This window comes from Meles meles, chromosome X, assembly GCF_922984935.1.
Source record: "Meles meles chromosome X, mMelMel3.1 paternal haplotype, whole genome shotgun sequence".
Taxonomy (NCBI): domain Eukaryota; kingdom Metazoa; phylum Chordata; class Mammalia; order Carnivora; family Mustelidae; genus Meles; species Meles meles.
The window spans coordinates 60,803,479-60,821,602 of NC_060087.1; the positions used below are offsets into that span (position 1 = coordinate 60,803,479).

The following is an 18,124-nucleotide window of genomic DNA, read 5'->3' on the forward strand; positions in this document are numbered from 1 at the left end:
GTCCTCGACAGTCTAAACACACAGAAACAACTTTGAACAAGATATATTTTAAGGTTTGGGGGGGTTTCTATTTTGTTTTTTGAGGAAGAGAAAGAGTGAACATAGCGGGTGAAGGGCAAAGGGAGAAGGGAGACACAGAGCCCCAAGTGGGCTCTCACGACCCTGAGATCATGACCCGAGCCGAAATCAAGAGTTGGACCCTCAACTGACTAAGCCACCCAGGTGCCCCTGAACAAGACAGGTTTTAAATATTTTAAAGCCAACGATTGTCTCATGCCTTGTGTCCTGGGAGATAGGCTTTGCTAGAATCTGCAATAGGCTGGAAGGGTGAGGTGGGGGAAGTGGTGAAGAAGGCCAGCGGGATTCTCCACCTGATGGCATGGAGAGCAAGGCTGGACACGAATCTCATGATTCTCTGCTGTTGGATGTTGGAAGAGCCTCTTTCCCTCTCTGAGCTTTGGCTTTCTCCCCTGTTCTTGGGACACGCCATGATTAGCTCCTGTGCCTCTAGTGAGGATGCTGGGAGATGACTTCTCCATGCCGTGGGCGTGATCCTCGGCCAGAGGAGACACTCACTAAGGGCTGGGGAAACCGAACTGAATGGCATTCAGTCGTGGTGCGAGGCTCACTCTGGGCCAAGAGAGAAAGTGTGTGTGTGCAAGAGAAACTTGCAAAAAACAAGGCCTATCTCTGTGCACGTCTCTCCTCTGGGAAGGAAGGGGCCCACACAGTGACAATAGACCACGGGCGCTGACTCAGACAGCCAGTTCCTGCTCACTTCCCCTCACTGCAGGACAGCGGCTGGGCCGAACGGGAGGTCAGCCCTCTGTGGGGCTCCGACTCGGGCCTCTGGCGGAGAACCTTGCCTAGAGAAAGACAAGACCAGCTCGCAGACAGCACCCATCACTGGTCTGCCGTGGCGGGACCAGTGTGGCCGTGGGCAGACGGTGGGGGCAGAAGGAAGCGGGAAAGTAGAGAGAGAAACCGCACTTGTCGAGTCCAGCCTTGCTCTCCCCGGGCTGTGCAGCCCAGGGACCACTTCATAGGCAGCAGAGCATGTGACTGTTGGGGCCAAACTGACCCAGCCGGGGTGCAGGGAAACGGGGTTCGGGAAGAGTCCCTGGGTACCACACTGAGGAGCCTGGGGACGGGGCTTGGAACAGGGGGCAGTGCGGCCTCCTGCCCGCAGTGCGGGCCCACACACACTTCTCCCTCGCATGACGATTTGCTGGATGTGGCATCTTTGTCATCCACACCGCTAGGATGGAGAGAGCCGAGTCTGTCACCCTCTTCTGGAGCCGGGGAGGTGAGTCGTTGGGGGAGGAGGGTCGCATGCTCGGAGGAGGGGGAAAGGGAAGGAATGGGGGCCCGTGGAGGAGGAGGGGCTTCCTGCACTGGGAGCTATCCTGAGGCAGCCTGCGCCATCTTGGGGTAAAGTGGGTTCCCTTAGGACTAGAGGTGTGCCAGGAGGGACTGCGCGACCAGTGGTGTAAAAGGAATTCAAATTTGGGTGGCCCTGGAGGAGGAGAGGGTGGATGTGATCACATCCCAACCCTGACCATCTGGGATTCTAAAGGGATATAAGAGCGACCGAGGATTCTTTAGGGTGTGTGTGAGAAATCCCGTATCACTTATTTTCTACAAATCGACTTCCTGTACTTTCTGCTCATTTGGATGGGGGGCCGGGGTGTGTGTGTAATGCCATCTTGGTCAGTCTTGGGGCTTGACCCACCTCCTGGACTCCTGCTGAAATGCGGATTTTGTGTGTGTATGTGTGCACGCGCACAATACCAAAGCATGGGGGACAGGGAGGGGCTGGAAAGGGATGCCTAGCACCAGTCATCCGTTCACAAGGTTACTAGCCAGGGACCCAGTGCTTCCTGATCCCAGTGCCAGCCAGATCTCCTGGCAGTAGGGTAGACTAGAGTTCAGAGTCCCGACGCACACCAGCCTCCCCTCTCTGGCTTGGGTGAAGAGGATAAGCCCGGTTAGGGGAGGTAACGCTGCAGTTGCCTGCCCTTGGCCATGGCCTGGGGGCTCCGGTCACAGCTGCAGAGGTAGGCTGTGGATAAGGAGGGACTTTCTAGCAGCCTCTCCATGCGCTGTCTTGGAAAGGAGTGAGGGGTCTAGGGGTCTTTGGACAGGCTGCGTTTCCCGCAGTCACCAGGCAGGCCATAGGGAAGACAAGGGCAAGCGAGACCTGGCTTTCCTCTTCTGGGGAGGAGGAGGGGGAAAGAACCCCCCCCACCCCCATCACGGCCTGGGATGCAGCCCTGGCCCCACCCTGCAGTGGGCTCCCTCCTCCCACCTCCACAGCTACCTCCCTGGCATCCCGTCTCTCTCCCTCCTGCTGGGGTCCCAGCTTCCCCTCTTGCCCTTCTCCAGCCATAGTCCACCCTCTGTGGCCAGAGTGCAACTTTATAAAATGACGCAGCCACTTCAGGTTCTCCCATGGCTGCCCACTATCCACTGGTGAAAGTGTACATTTCTCTCTCTTCTCTTTTGCTTCCTTGCTACTCTAAAAACAGAGCAGAGATAACATCATTTCTCACTAATGCAGCTCTGACATTTCATAAATCTCTGTCCCAGACAACCGGAAAGGGCTATATTTAACCTTCTGTTTTGTAGCTTTTAATGGAGGGACTTGCTTCAGACGCTGCCTTCTAATGCCACAGGAGATCAGAACCTTTTCTTTGTTCTCTGCAGGCCAGAACCGGCCTCTGCCTACAGCTGGATAATGCGGGCTGCTTGGCCCGCCAGCCACCTCAGAACACCCGCCCTCCTCTCTCTCTCTCTCTCTCTCTAGGTGAAGGAGGTCCCTGTCCTACCCCCTGGAGTGTGCCCCCTCACCTTCCTTATCTGCAAATACTTGAAAGACTCCTTAGGAACCCCGTAGCTGGAGAAGTGGGACGGCAGGTGAGCACAAGAATAGGATGGAGGACAGGGCCTGGAGGTGTGGGCCAGGCCTGGGGAGAGAGCCAGGAGAGAAGAAGAGGTACTGTCAGGGGTCTTAGCTGTGAACGTAGAGGGGGAGAGGAAGTCCTGCTAAGTAATGTGCCAGGCCCTATACACAAAGCTTTGTGCGTTTTGCCTCATGTGACCCTCGCCACAAACCTAGAGAGGCAGGTGCTCTCATTACCCGCGTCGTACTCCACGGAGGACACTGGCACCCGGAGCAGTTCGACAGCTTACCCGAAGTCACACACGGCTTGAGACCGACAGAACTCTCCGCTCTGCCTTGAGCTGTGGAGCCCAGCCCAGTATATGAGGTGTTCTAATGGCCCTCGGGGGTTACTCCCCACCACTTCCCTAGTCTGCTCTCCTCCGCCTTGCGGATGGCAGCTCCTGGGGCCAAGTCACCTTAAACAAGGAGCCATAGCGTTCTTTTCGCTCCCTCTGTCCCCTGGACACCCAGGGTCCTGTCGCTGCCGCAGCGCCACCCTTGCCGCTCACTCTCCCACAATGTGGGGAAGGAGGAAACCTTCACTGGGGCCCACAAAAGGGCAGCTCCATCGAAGGGACAGCCCTAGAGCCAACGAGTGCTCATAGAGTGGTAATTTGTAGGGCACTTTATTGTTTGCCAACCGCTTTCCTAGTCAGCAGTCGTAGGGAAGGGAACTCCAAGGTGATCTTACTGGTACACAGTACAGCTTGAAAGGACACTGAATTACAAAGGGGAGAAAATTATTCACCGCCCTTCTCTTTCTAGCTTTCTGATTATATCAAAGAGAAGGTCTCAGCATGGTGCTATTCCTCCATCTTTCTTTTTTTTTTTTTTTAAAGATTTTATTTATTTATTTGACAGAGAGAGAGATCACAAGTAGGCAGAGAGGCAGGCAGAGAGAGAGGAGGAAGCAGGCTCCCTGCGGAGCAGAGAGCCCGATGCGGGGCTCGATCCCAGGACCCTGGGATCATGACCTGAGCCGAAGGCAGCGGCTTAATCCACTGAGCCACGGGGCTCGATCCCAGGACCCTGGGATCATGACCTGAGCCGAAGGCAGCGGCTTAATCCACTGAGCCACCCAGGCGCCCCCTCCTCCATCTTTCTAATGCGTGCTAATCTTCTTTAGGAACCGAGCTAGAGCAGGCCTCAAGCTCAAAACCACTGACAGGCAGTGTTATCTACATAGGATTTAATTACTCCAGTTGGTTTCCACTATATTTACTTTTACAGTGACTTTCTCTTTGGGGCAAATGAAACTCCTGTGTTCGTTGTTTGGCTGCCAGAGACAATTTCCTTTCGTAGAAATTTACTTAGGCAAAAGACATTGCTGTCGAGAAAAAGATGAAATGAATCGTGAACAGAACTGGTGGTGCCCCGACAGGGCAGAGCTCGTCCAAGTGGTACCTGCACGGCGGAAGCTTGGGCGCTACTGGAACTTGCCAGTCAATGAGCACCAAGTTCCTCAGCCTGGCCTCGAAGCCCCTGCATGGTCTGCCCCTACTAGTGTCCTGGACATCGTTGTCCCTTACTCCCTGACCCTCCCCCCAAGCCTGCCAGCCTTTGAGCCCCCTGTGCCTTCTGCAGTCTCTCTCCCTCATCCCTTGACCACCCATCAAACACAAACTCATTCTTCAACACTCTGTAAATGGTACCTCCTCTAGGAAGCTGTCCTTTAAGCCAAGCACTAGGTTCGTTTCTTTCTCTATTAGAGTGTCTCTCCATGGCTATAATTATTTGTTTATAGGTCGATCTCTTCTACCCTACTGGTTCCAAATGCATTTTATAAGAAAAACTTAGGCAGGGTGGGGAGAGTGGGGTGGAAGAGGGAATACAGATCTGACTCAAAGTGAGGCCTGTGCAGTGATTAGGCCCTGGGGACTGTCACAGGTCCTGGGATCACTTGGAATTGAGGCTTTCCAGATGCCAAACCAGAGCCTACACAGGCCAGAAAGCCTGTCTGGGGACTGCTGCTGGGGGGCTGCTGCAGGTCCCATGTATTGGGGTGCCTTTGGTATTAACACCTAGGATTTAGGGGCACCTGGGTGGCTCAGTCAGTTAAGGGTCTGCTTTCGGCTCAGATCATGATCCTGGGGTCCTGACAAGGGATTGAGCCCCTTGTCAGGCTCCCTGCTCAGCGGGAAGGTCTGCTTCTCCTTCTCCCTCTGCCCCTCCTCCCACTCACCCACTCTCTCTCTTTCTCTCTCTCTTTCTTTCTATCAAATAAATAAATAAATAAAATCCTTTAAAAAAAACCAAACCCACCCACCTAGTATCTAAACGAAGGAGGCAGTACTGGCTCAAAGGAAAAGTCGGGCTGTGACACTGTCCTGATGACAGCCTCAGCTGACCCCACAAGAAGCTCTGGAACTGGATTGGTCCTTCAGAATTGTTCTGAGTCAGGGTGAGGAGACCCGGCATCGGATGCAGGCTGCCTCCGGGAAGGACCATGGCCTTGGGCGAGGCAGCACTCCTCTGAGGAGGCAGCTGGGCAGGGCCCAAAGAGGACTGTCAGCCAGCAGCCCTTGGTCCTGGGAAGACCTGGAGGGCCATCATTGTGTCTACCGCAGGGGCCTTGTCAGCGCCCCTACTCTGAGGTTCAGTGTTGGCAAAGCAGGGAGAAGAGATCAGTTTGGAGGGCAGAGTGTGGTGGCCAAGAGCTGGTGACTGGAAGCGCCTGCTGAACATTTGTTAACAAGAATAAATGGCTGAGGGGTGCCTGGGTGGCGCAGATGGTGAAGCTTTCAGCTCAGGTCATGATCTCAGGGTCACAAGATCGAGCCCTGTGTCGGGCTCAGTGCTCGGTACAGAGTCCGCTTCAGATTCTCTCTCTCCCTCTCCCTCTGAGCTTCCCACTTGTGCTCTCTCTTTCCCTCTCTCTCTCAAATAAGTAAATAATTTAAAAAAAAGGGAATAAATGGCTAAGTATGATGTTCTAAGCACTGTCCTTAGAGGCAGAGAGCCAGAGACAAACAAGTCACAGGGAACTTCTGGTATAACTGGGATAACAGATACGTAAAGAGACTCTTCCAGAACATTGTGTTAAGTGCTGTAATGTCGACTACAGACCATGCATCCCCAGCACTTTGTTCTTGCTTCTCTTGGAGGCCCTATCATAGGACCCTTCCAACAACCCTCTAGGGCGTGATTTATTGTCCTCACTCTACACATGTGACAACTGAGATCCAGCGATTTACTTTAGATGTTATTGCTGATCAGATTCCCCTGAGCCAGGCTGGCCCCTGAACAGTCAAGCTTCACAGCCCATTCCCTCTCTCCCCTACACCGCGCAGCCGCTCTCAAAGCCACGTGCAGTCCTTTGCACTTGGCAAAGTGCTTATTACATGTATTTCGCCTTGTCATAGCCCTATGAGGGAGCAACATTACGATGTCAGAAAAAAGTAGGCTTTTACCTTTATTTTCTTAACCTGCCTGCTATGCTTTCAGAAATAGATATATTCTGATCGTATTTAAAAGAGTGACATTCTTTTTTATTCTGGCTTTCTTTTTTTTTTCCCCTACACATTCTTAACCACCTGTGAAATTCTGCCATTACACTCATCTGTTCTTCCATATCTTGTCTCAAACGTGAGAAAATTATGATCAAGACCCAGTTAGTTCCTTTTGAGCTGTGAAGGGGGGGAATGGTTTTGTTTGTTTGTTTGTTTGTTTGTTTTTAATTTCAGCCTCATTCAGAAAAGCAAAACTTTTTTGATTTGAAACATTAAAAATATGAAGCCAAGAATATCTCTGGTTTTATGTGTGCTTAATACTCTAGGAGAGGTTTTGACTTGTTTGTTTGGTGGGAGGGGTTGTGTAGGCTGAATAACGGGGCATTTAGAGGCAACTAAAAATTACCCTTGAGGAGCTGGGTCTTGAGAAGGGCAGCTGTTCCTCGTTTCCTCTCCACCCTGAGGCCGCACCCTCTCCCCACCTTTGTGTCCACCCTCCTCCTCAAACTCTAGGCCCAGTCTCTTTCTTCTCTTCTTTCCCCACCTAAAAGATTTCCTGTTAACTGTCATTGATGGCCCCATTTGAGCCTGTACCAAAAGAATTCTAGCATCTCTCCCAGTGAGTTCCACTGTGGTCCGTTTGGCTCCAGAGTTCTCTTAAAGCAAGACTTTTCTCTAGAGTTTCCCCAGCAGAAGCGATCACACTGTAGAAATCCAACAATGGCTCTATGTTCCAGAGGAGAAAAGTCTCCATGTGTTCCCAGAGAGAATAAAGATGTCCATGCCCAGTGTGCCTTCGTTTGCCATCACGATCACAGGACTATAATTAAAATTTCCTCTCTCTTAAAAAAAAAAAATTTCCTCTCTCTTTACAACTACCAAAATACCGTGCTGCTCTCATGGATTAAACAAAGTAGCCCTCATTTCTACCCATTTCCTTGACTTCCTCGTAGAGAACTTACAATAAGCGATGGCAGCCAAAGTGGGGTTCAGGGGTCAACTTTATGCTTTAAAGATTAGCAAGATAAATAAATCACCCTTATGAGTGTATAATTTTCAAAGAGTTAAAAACATGGCCCTCATTGAACTATATAATGATCACATATCAAAGACTGATTTAACTCATTGATGAGGGAACCAGCATTGTGATAATGCTGATTTTTAAAAAAGATAATGAGACTCTGACATTTCCTCAAGAAATTAAACAAAGAGGGGCGCCTGGGTGGCTCAGTCCATTAAGCGTCTGCCTTTGGCTCAGGTCATGATCCCAGGGTGCTGGGATTGAGCCCCACATTGGGCTCCTTGCTCAGAGGGAGTCTTCTTTTCCTTCTCCCTCCATCCCTCCCCCTTCTCATTCTCTCTCTCCCTCTCAAATAAATAAATAAAATCTGTAAAAAATTAGGGCACCTGGGTGACTCACACAGTTAAGCATTTGCCTTCAGCTTGGGTCATGATCCTGGGGTCCTGGGATCGAGCTCCACATCAGGCTGTCTGCTCAGCGCGGGTGTCTGCTTCTCCCTCTCCTTCTGTCTCTCCTCCCTGCTCATGCTCTCTCTCTCTCTCTCTCTCAAATAAATAAAATCTTTAAAAAAAAAAAAAGAAGTTAAACATAGAATTATCATATGACCCAGCAATTCCACTTCTAGGTACAGACCCAAAAGAATTGAAAACAGGCCTTTAACAGATACTTGGATATGAATGTTCACAGCAACATTATTCACCATAGTCCAAAAGCTGAAACAACATAAACGTCCTTCTGGGATGAATGAATAAACAAAATATGGTATATCCTGATAATAGAATAGTATTTGACCATAAAAGGGAGTGAAGTTGTAATCCATGTAACAATATGGTTGAGCCTTGAGGACATGCTGCTAAGTGAAAGAAGCCAGACACAGAAGAAGAAATGTATGATTCCACTTATGCAAAACGTCTAGAACAGGCAAATTCATAGGGACGGAGAGTAGAGCGGAAGTTACCAAGAACTAGGAAGAGAGAGGAATGGAAAATTAGTGCTTCGTATTTCCATTTGGGGTGATGACAAATTTTGGAAATGGACAGTGGTTAAGGGTCGTTAGACAGTGTGAATATAGTTAATGCCACTGAATACATGTCCAGTGATTAAAATGGTGAATTTTATGTTATGCCTAGCTTACCACAATAAAAAAAATAGTTAAAAAAAAAGACATGGGAGACAAAAAGGTGTGAGATACTTTAGAAGAGTGCTGGAATAAGGGGCGCCTGGGTGGCTCAGTGGGTTAAGACTCTGCCTTCGGCTCAGGTCGTGATCCCAGAGTCCTGGGATCGAGCCCCGCATCGGGCTCTCTGCTCAGTGGGGAGCCTGCTTCCCCTTCTCTCTCTGCCTGCCTCTGCCTACTTGTGATCCCTCGTTCTCTGTCAAATAAATAAATAAAATCTTTAAAAAAAAAAGAAGAGTGCTGGAATAAGATCAAAAAGTTGGATACAAGACTTGGTGTGTCTCTAAGATAATAAACCTGTGAACTTTGGTGTTGTCTTTCCTACTGGACAGAAATAACTTTCCTTTCTACCAGAAAAAAAAGTCCTTCACAACTTGCCAGCCTTCTCCAAGGTGACTTTTTACTTTACAGAGGGGACCGTAGTCAATAGTGAATAGTCAAGCAGCCTCATGGACAATACGTTCATACGTTCTTGAAAGAGTGCTCAGCCCCCTTGACAGCCTTGTTCTCAAGTTTTCTATCATATTTTAACACCTCAGATAATACATGACATACCACGCTCCCATGTGCACCTCCATGAGAGAACCTTAACTTCACTTGAAATTTGAAGCCTGATGGCATTACCGTCTTGGTGGCATCTTCTGTGTGGCAGCCAGCAAGGGTAGTCCCGGCCCACACATCAGTCCCCAGTCCGACCATAATGGCATATTACCACCAGACCCATCTTTCAAAGCACGACTTTCATTGTGTTCCTACCACACAGAATTGAAATGACTTCTGGTCTAGCCCACACTTTGCACACTGGTTCATGGAGGCCTCTGGAATCTAGCGGGATAGAGATTTGGAAAGGAGCTTTCAAATCCCATTGCACTCAGCCCCAGCCAGGATGGTCTGTCCCAACTCTTTGCTCTGTCTCAGAACTTTGCTCAGGCAGATACTCCACCTTTTCATCCCTGGCCCATCTCTTGTACTTTTTTTTTTAAAGATATTATTTATTTTTGACAGAGAGAGACAGTGAGAGAGGGAACACAACAAGCGGAGTTGGAGAGGGAGAAGCTGGCTCCTCGCTGAGCAGGGGAGCTCTATCCCAGGACCCCAGGATCATGACCTGAGCCGAAGGCAGATGCTTAACGACTGAGCCACCCAGGTGCCCCCATCTCTTATCCTAATGGGTCTACGGCGTTTCCCAAATTGTATGATCATATGCCACTGTCATAAATTTTGTTTGCTGTCTGTTCTCTATTCTCTTCTCTTTTTCTTTTCTTTTCAGTATCTGTTCTTGGGGCACCTGGGTGAGTTGAACGTCCAGCTCTTGATTTCAGGCCAGGTCATGATCTCAGAATGGTGGGATCAAGCCTCTCCTCAGGCTCTGCGCTCAGTGCCGAGTCTGCTTGTCCCTCTCCCTCTGCTCCTCCCCCCCTCAAATAAACAAATTGATAAAGAAGCAAACAAACAAATAAATCTTTGAAAATTGAAAATAATGTACTCTTTAAAAAAAAAACTTGGGGTCACCTTGGTGGCTCAGTCTGTTGAGTGTATGCCTTTGGCTCAGGTCACAATCCCAGGGTCCTGGGATTAAGTCCCACATCAAGCTCCTTGCTCAATGGGGAGCCTGCTTCTCCCCCTCCTGCCTGCAGCTCCCCCTGTTTGTACTCGATCTCTCTCTCTCTCAAGTAAATAACATCTTTAAAAAAAATTACTTGCCCAAAGCTGCAGGTTTGATGTGCTTATTAAAGGAAAAGCTTATTTTTGTACTACCTGAAATCACATTTATTTCTTGCTTCATTGCGTCATAATTGTTTGGTATGTTTGGCCTCACTTGAAGATTCTAAGTTCCTCAAGGACAGGTACCATGGCTTTGGCGTCCCTCCAGCACACAACACTGATCTAAGCCCTTGGCATGTCCCCACCACGTACCCTTCGGTTGACTCAATGTCCCATCTTCTTTGGTAAGCTTCTCATCAGAACACAGATGGCTTTCCTGTATGTCCCTTCGATGTGCACAGAAACATTGAAAATGTACTCCCAGTCCTCCAGGGACTGATATTCTGGCTGGGGGAACAAAAGCAGGTGTTCGTGTTGAGACAGGCCAACCTAGCTCCCTCTTGGCCACTCTCCACGTGTGTGACATTGAATAAGAAGCCTCCCTAGCCGTCAGTTTCCTCATGAATGAAATGACGACAATAATGATAGCACCTGCCTTGCCTACCTCCTAAGACGGACCGGAGGCTCCAGTGAAGCAATAGTTGTGTAAGTGAGTTGTACACAAGACAACGATACACATAGTTTAGCCAAATGACTCCGTGAAAATTAGTTCACAGCACAGGATGGCCAAAAAAAGGTCACAGGGCAGTTTCCCAAGCTCCAAATTAGTCCCTGTGGCCCTCACTCACTAATGGGTGGAAGGATTCCAGAAAGCTTGCTTGAGATGGGTTGTGAGGCATGAGTGGAAGTTCAGTAGAGCTGGGAGTGGGGAGGGATGGCCTATCCAGGTATGGAGGATGAGGGAAGCAAACTGAGTAAGGGAAGAAAGATGGAAACCTGCTTGCAGCTGGTGAGGAGGCTAATTGGGCCGCACAAAGAGAAGTAGGAAGGGGCAGTGGGAGAAACGCAAGGTGTGCCCGCCTTGTGGAGGCCACCAGTGCCAGGCGCAGGTGTTGGGCCTTCCGGCTGAGAGAAGTCACTGGGTAGCTCCGGAATGAAAGGGCATGTGAAGAAACCACGCTGTAGAATGCAGATTCCTGGGTGCCTCGGTGGCTCAGTCAGTTAAGCATCTGACTTTGGTTCAAGTCGTGATCCCAGGGTCCTGGGATCGAGTCCTGCATCGGGCTCCTTGCTCAGTGGGGAGTCTGATTCTCACTCTCCCCCTGCTCCTGCTCCTGCACTCTCTCTCTCTCTTTCACTCTCAAATGAACTTTTAAAAATCTTGAAAAAAGAAGAATGAAGATTCCTCTAAGATCGGACTTCTTGTCCTCCTTATCATCTATGTACAATTTATAGGTTTTTGTTGTGAAATAAAATTCAGACTCGTTAGACCAAAAAAATCAAAAGTAAACCAACAAGTATTTAGAGTGAAAAATGAAAGTCCACCTTTAACTCACCCCTCCCCTCCGCTGACCAATTCCAAGTCCCTTACAAGGACTATACCTGTTATCAGCATGTTGTGACTCATTCCAGATCTTTTCTTATTAATATACCTACTTTGTGTGTGTGTGTCTGTCTGTCTGTCTGTCTGTCTGCCTGTGTATATATGTATCCTTTTATACAAATCGGTTTCTATTGTACCTTTCATACAGACTTTGATGTTTTATAAATTTAATATGTCAATGGACATCTTTCTATGACCGGATATCTTTTCTTTCAGAAGGCTATATAGCATTCCTTAGTAAGATTATGCCACCATTTATTTAACCAGTCCCCTATGCGTGAAGACTTCTGCAATTAATTGTGCTTCTTCTTTCTACCTTTATGTCTCCAAAGTAACATATGCACGTAGCAAGGGAAACTAAACACTATAAAAGAGTACTTAGTGAGAAAAGTAATTCTCCTGCCTATCCCTAACTCTCCATCCAACCTCAATAGCCTCTCTCTCTCAAGAAGCATCTATGGTTACCAGTTTCCTGTGTGTCCTTTTGGAAATTGTCTATGCATATACGCGTGTGAGAGAGTATGTGTGCACGCATGTGTGTGTATGTGTGTGTGGAGAGAGGGAGGGAGGGAGCAGAGAAAGAGAGAACATTCCATATAAGCACATATCGTGGCTACATGAGTCTTCTTTTATATTTACATGATTCTTCTTTTTTTTTTTTAAAGATTTTTATTTATTTATTTGACAGAGAGAGAGATCACAAGTAGGCAGAGAGGCGGGCAGAGAGAGAGGAGGAAGCAGGCTCCCCGCGGAGCAGAGAGCCCGATGCGGGGCTCGATCCCAGGACCCTGAGATCATGACCTGAGCCGAAGGCAGCGGCTTAATCCACTGAGCCACCCAGGCGCCCCTACATGATTCTTCTTAATGGCCACGCCGCAATATATCAAACCTATCTTCTGTCGAAAGGGCTTATTGCCAGTACACAGCCATTTCGTGTGCTACTGCCATGTATGTCTTTGTTCATGTATCTTCCTGTGCGCTGCATCTCCAGTGTAAATTCCTAGAAGTGGCATTGTTGGGTAAAAAGGAATGTGCATTTATTTATTGTTTTAAAGATTTTATTTATTTATCTGACAGAGAGACCACAAATAGGCAGAGAGGCAGGTGGGGTGGGGGGAGGCTCCCTGCCGAGCAGAGAGCCCAATGCGGGGCTCGATCCCAGGACCCTGAGACCATGACCTGAGCCAAAGGCAGAGGCCCAACCCACTGAGCCACCCAGGTGCCCCAGGAAAGTGGATTTAGATTTTTGACAGGTAACGCCAAACCGCCCTCCAAAGAAGTTGTTCTTGTTGATCCTCCTACTGGCCATGAATGAAAGTTCCTGCTGCTCCGTACCTTCTCTCCCTATCATGGCACGTAATAAAACCTTTCATCCGCACTGGGAAGAGGGGAAAACCTGAGATGGTTGTGCAGGAGTGTGGTCAGGGAAGGCAGCGATTGCATGGTTGTCCTCCATGAGTATGTTGAGACTATCCGAACAGCCCAATGGTAGACGTAACTTCACAAACATTGTGTCCCCAGGAACTTGCTGGGGGCACCCGGGAAGGACTCGTGATCTGCAGCCCCACATAGCACAGGTCCTTGACTGCCAAAGAGGTTCTTTTGTTTCCTGACACCCTCTTCCAGCTTCACCCAGAACCTCTTCTGCAGTCAAATGCTCTACCACTGAGCTATACCCCCCAGAACCTCTTCTGGATCGCCTTGTGTGCATCCCCAGCCAGGACTGGGAAGCCTGGATGGCATTCTGCTGAAGACCCGGCCTCCAGCAAGATGCATTTTCACAACTGTCCCCATGTTCGTATGCACACTCCAAAAGGATGGGGATGCGGACCTCAAGACCCAGGCTCAGAAGCTCAAGGTTAGGCCTTCTGATTCACAGTCCTTTCAGGGTTTGGGTTCCCAGAGTTCCCAGAGTTCAACTGTAGATCAGTTGGCCTCTTCCAGGTTGCAAGAACTGGGATGTGCTTCAGTGTCCTTGGGTAGCAGGGCATGAGTATCAGGAGTCACCAGTAAGTGAAGGAGAGGAAGCCATCTTGGCAGCCATTACCCTTCACAACTGATGCCTCAGGAGCACTGGATGAGCCAAGCACAGCAGTGCTGCCACTTTGACCACTCATCTGCCACTGCCTCTCCTGCCACTTCCTGTGGTCTTGCATTGCATGCTCCCCATGGCCTCTGCTTTTTGCTATCTCCCTGGGCATCTCCTGGCTTCTGGCCCAGCCCACCGCATGGGCTCCTCCATACATATATCGTCTCCCCCAGGAAAGGACTCTCATGGGCTCAGTTGGTCACTCTGAGGTCTGGAACATCCCTGCCAGTCTGGGTCCTCATTGCAGAATATTCAGAGACCACTGGGCACTCTTGGTTCCAGCTGAAGATGGCTACCACTGACTCAGGCACGGGCTCCCTAGTCCATTCAGTCATGACCAAATGCGCAGTGCCGGGTACAGTATATACTCTCAACATAATATGTATTAAATGAGTAGATAGGAATCCAGAATCAAGGAATCTCTCCTGTCCACTTTGTTCACAGGGGGGCTGTAGGTGAGGCAGGCACAGAGCACTGTAGGAGTCCTTTCTGATCCATTAGGCTAAAGGCCAAATCTGGCAAGTTAATTACCTGGTTTCTGATATACTTGCCTCCAAATATAGAGGAGTAGTGTAGTATATGGAGAAGAATGCAGGGCGGGGCTCCTGGGTGGTTCAGTAGTTAAGCATCTGCCTTCAGCTCAAGTCATTATCCCAGGGACCTGGAATCGAGTCCCAAGTCAGGCTCTCTGCTCAGCAGGGAGTCTGCTTCTCCCTCTTCCTCTGCCCACCCCCGACTGGTGCTCCCTCTCTCTCAAATAAGTAAATAAAAGCTTTTAAAATAAATAAATAAATAATTAAAAAACTTTAAAAAATTAAACTTTCTGGCTTTATCCACTAAGCTCCCAGTAAATGAAATTATGCTCACATTTCTAGAGATACATTTGAATTTCTTATGTCAAATCCTGTCACCTCCAACACTTCCTTTTATTGATGTTCATTACCAAAGGGGGAAAAAAAAGCCTCTCCTTTCTTTTCTTTCTGCTTGTCCTTTAGCTTTGAGACAAGGCAAGCCATCTCATCAATTTGGGAACATTCCTTTCAAATACTCACAAATTCGGTCTCGCTCTGTTAGTGCCACACCTGAGTTCTATTTTATTCCCTGGACTATTCCCCTATTTTGATTGGAATTGGTTGCTGGGAAAGGCACCTTCTCTACAGACATGGGGCTCTGGCCAGGACCCCATGTGGTGGTAGGAAAAGTATCTGTAATACACAGGCAGTTACAAGTCACGTTCCGGGGAAGGGCCTCTTTACACTGCTTTCTTTCTGAGGCTAAGGTATTCTCTAGGGAGGGAGTCCCACAGGTGATTCACCTCTCCACTGATGGGTGTTGAGATTTAGCTCTTAAAATTCATTCTTATGGGGGCACCTGGGTGGCTCAGTGGGTTAAAGCCTCTGCCTTCGGCTCAGGTCATGATCCCAGGGTCCTGAGATCGAGCCCCACATTGGGCTCTCTGCTCAGTGGGGAGCCTGCTTCCCCCTCCTCTCTCTCTGCCTGCCTCTCTGCCTACTTGTGATCTCTGTCAAATAAATAAATAAAATCTTTAAAAAAAATTCATTCTTATGGGGTGCCTGGGTGGCTCAGTCAGTTAAGGATCTGCCTTTGGCTTGGGTCATGATCCCAGAATCCTGGGATCAAGTCCCGAGTCGCGCTCTTTGCTCAGTGCAGAGCCTGCTTCTCCCTCTGCCCCTTCCCCCTGCTCTTGCTCTATCCCTCTCTCTCTCTTAAATAAATAAATAAATAAAATCTTTACAAATAAAATAAAATTCATTCAACAAATAAGTACCCACTACACGCCAGGCAGGAGGTCAGGCCTGGAGATATAGAGGTGAGCAAAACAGACGAGGTCTCCCATTTCCCCTGACTGCCAACAGTGTGGCAGTGAGTGTTATTGTCTCACATATCTGTGTGTACATGTATGACTATTCCCCTAGTAAAGCTTTATGACATGGCAGGTACTGGATCAAATAGTGTGCCAGTAGTTACTTTGGAAACATACCAGAATATTGCCCTCAAAAAAGGCTTAAAACTTTACATGTCACCTTTTCCCTCGCCCATTGCTCTGCTAGGTATATATCCTAGAGAAACTCTCATGAACAGTGGCACATAGATCATGAGTATTCATGACAGCCTTGTTGATGAGAGCAGTCAAGTTGAGAAACAACGGGAGAATAGATAAAGGACGTTATTGTACATCCAAACAGTGAAAGGAAAATGCCCGACCCAGAGCTACCTGTATCTACATGAGTATTTCTCACAGACCTGAAAGTGAGCTTTCTTTGCTCACACAGGGCACCTGCGTGGCTCAGTCGGTTAAGTGTCTGCCTTCGGCTCAGGTTACAATCCCAGGGTCCTGGGATCGAGTCCCTCATCGGGCTCCCCACTCAATGAGAAGTCTGGTTCTCCCTCTGCCCGTCTCCACCCTCTTGCTCTCTCTCTTGTGCACACACAAAAATAAAGAAATAAAATCGTTAAAAAAAGAAAGCAAACCACAGAAGGATATGTATAGTTCTATAGAATGTATGTGAAATTGAAGAATATGCAAAACAGTACTGTATATTGTATATTGTTTATGAGCATATACAGAGTGCATTTGAAAGCATGCATATACATCATAGATACCCTATTCAGGAGGACGGCTACCTCTGTGGGGGAGGGAAACATGACTGAGGTACACAGTAGGCTTCCACTGAACCTGTAATATTTTATTTCTTTAAATAAAAGTTCCGGGGGGCGCCTGGGTAGCTCAGTCGGTTAAGCATCTGACTCTTCGTTTTGGCCCAGGTCATGATCTTGGGGCTGTGAGATTGTGCCCCACTTAGGGCTCAAGATTCTCCCTCCCCCTCTGCCCCTCCTTCACCCCCCTGCTCATGCTTGCTCTGTTTCTCTCTCTCTCGCTCTCTAAACAAAATGGAAAAAAAGAAAAGAAATGTTCTGGGGCAAATATAGGGAAGTGTGTTTGTTCCTAATACTTTTCTGTGTGCTTGAAATAGTTCATCATCTGAAAAAAGAAGAAGAAAAGCAGGGCGGAGGTTCCTGCTGCTCCTTTTTGCAGATGAGGAAACTGAGGCTCAGACAGGTTCACTGCCCAGCACCTTTTAGAACCCACCCTTTTGTCCAGGGGCCTCATACAGGTACATCAGAGAGACCTATAACCTCTATGGGAAGAGACCTTGTACCCCGACTCACTGAGAATCCCCTTCTTTCCCAGACTCCAGTATATATCTTTGGAATGGATTTATGATTCTTTGCTTCCAGGCCCAAGAGGATGACCACTGAATTTTCTTTCTTGCCACTCTAATGCTGGTGCCTGCCTGGCTGTCTGGGGCTTCTCTGGGTACACTCGAACCAAGTGTGATGAATGCTTGGGGCAAAGGTCAGATCGAATTCTGATTTGGCAATAGCCTTTACCATGAGCCCACCATTGCAACATGGGTACAATGAGAAGCAACAGCATTGCAGAGCACTTTCTGGAACCGCTCTGCCTCTGGCCAGCAGCATTACCCCAATGAAGTGACACAATGGGACCATCAGACCTTATCAGCAGCACTTGGCCTAAAACAGAAACTAGGAGGGGTAGGAAGGGCTGTCCTCGGTGCTTGGCCCTATTGCCATGGCCCCTGTTGCTATGCTTGGTCCCCAAGCACTTTTGCTTATTATTTCTTTCAATCATTTGTGGCATCCATTAGCAAGCAAGATCTAGAGACTCTTTGAGGCAGACCAGGAAGAGAGTGGTTAACAGCAAAGATAAGAGAAAGTAGGGAAGTAATTTAAAAAAGTGTGGGTGGAAAGAATTTGGTGCGTAGAAACAGGAGGCCCAGAAAACAGGTTTTGTTTTGTTTTGTTTTGTTTTGTTTTTTAAGGAATCTTCTTGAGATGTCATAGACTGAGGTGGCTGGTCAGAATTGGCTCAGTAGTACCCATTTTGGAGCTGCCATATGTTACAAGAACAGCAACTCTGTGCCCTGGATTTTTCAGAAAAGTCCTAGTTTTGAGTATTTGGTTCTGTTTGTCAGACCAAGAATCCTGCTTTGAGATTCAGAAAATAAGGTCACTCTGGTTATAGGAGCTCTATAAGTCATCCAGGAAAGGCTAATTTAGAATTCACTCTGCCCTAACTAGTTGGCAGGGAATCGCCACAGGGCCTGCCCCTGGGTCCCAAAGACCCCAGCAAAGTGGCCCTTTAAACCAGCCAAGGAAGTTCTAAGTGCCTGTGGACACCGTGCCCCTCCACTCCCCGATAGCCCTCCAGGGAGGGTGTAAGCAAGAAAAGCATCGGTTTGGACTCCCTTG

General features: G+C 48.5%; 1 protein-coding gene across 2 annotated transcripts in view; it reads left to right on the plus strand.

Moving 5' to 3' along the window:
- Window positions 1-824: 824 nt before the first annotated feature.
- The window catches only part of NHSL2 (NHS like 2), a 78,595-nt gene continuing 61,295 nt past the window's right edge, over window positions 825-18,124 (plus strand). For both annotated transcript variants that reach the window (XM_045994944.1, XM_045994946.1), the window contains exon 1: window positions 825-1,306. In XM_045994944.1, the coding sequence (XP_045850900.1) occupies window positions 1,264-1,306 (43 nt within the window). In that variant the 5' untranslated portion in view covers window positions 825-1,263. The remainder of the gene's footprint in view (window positions 1,307-18,124) is intronic.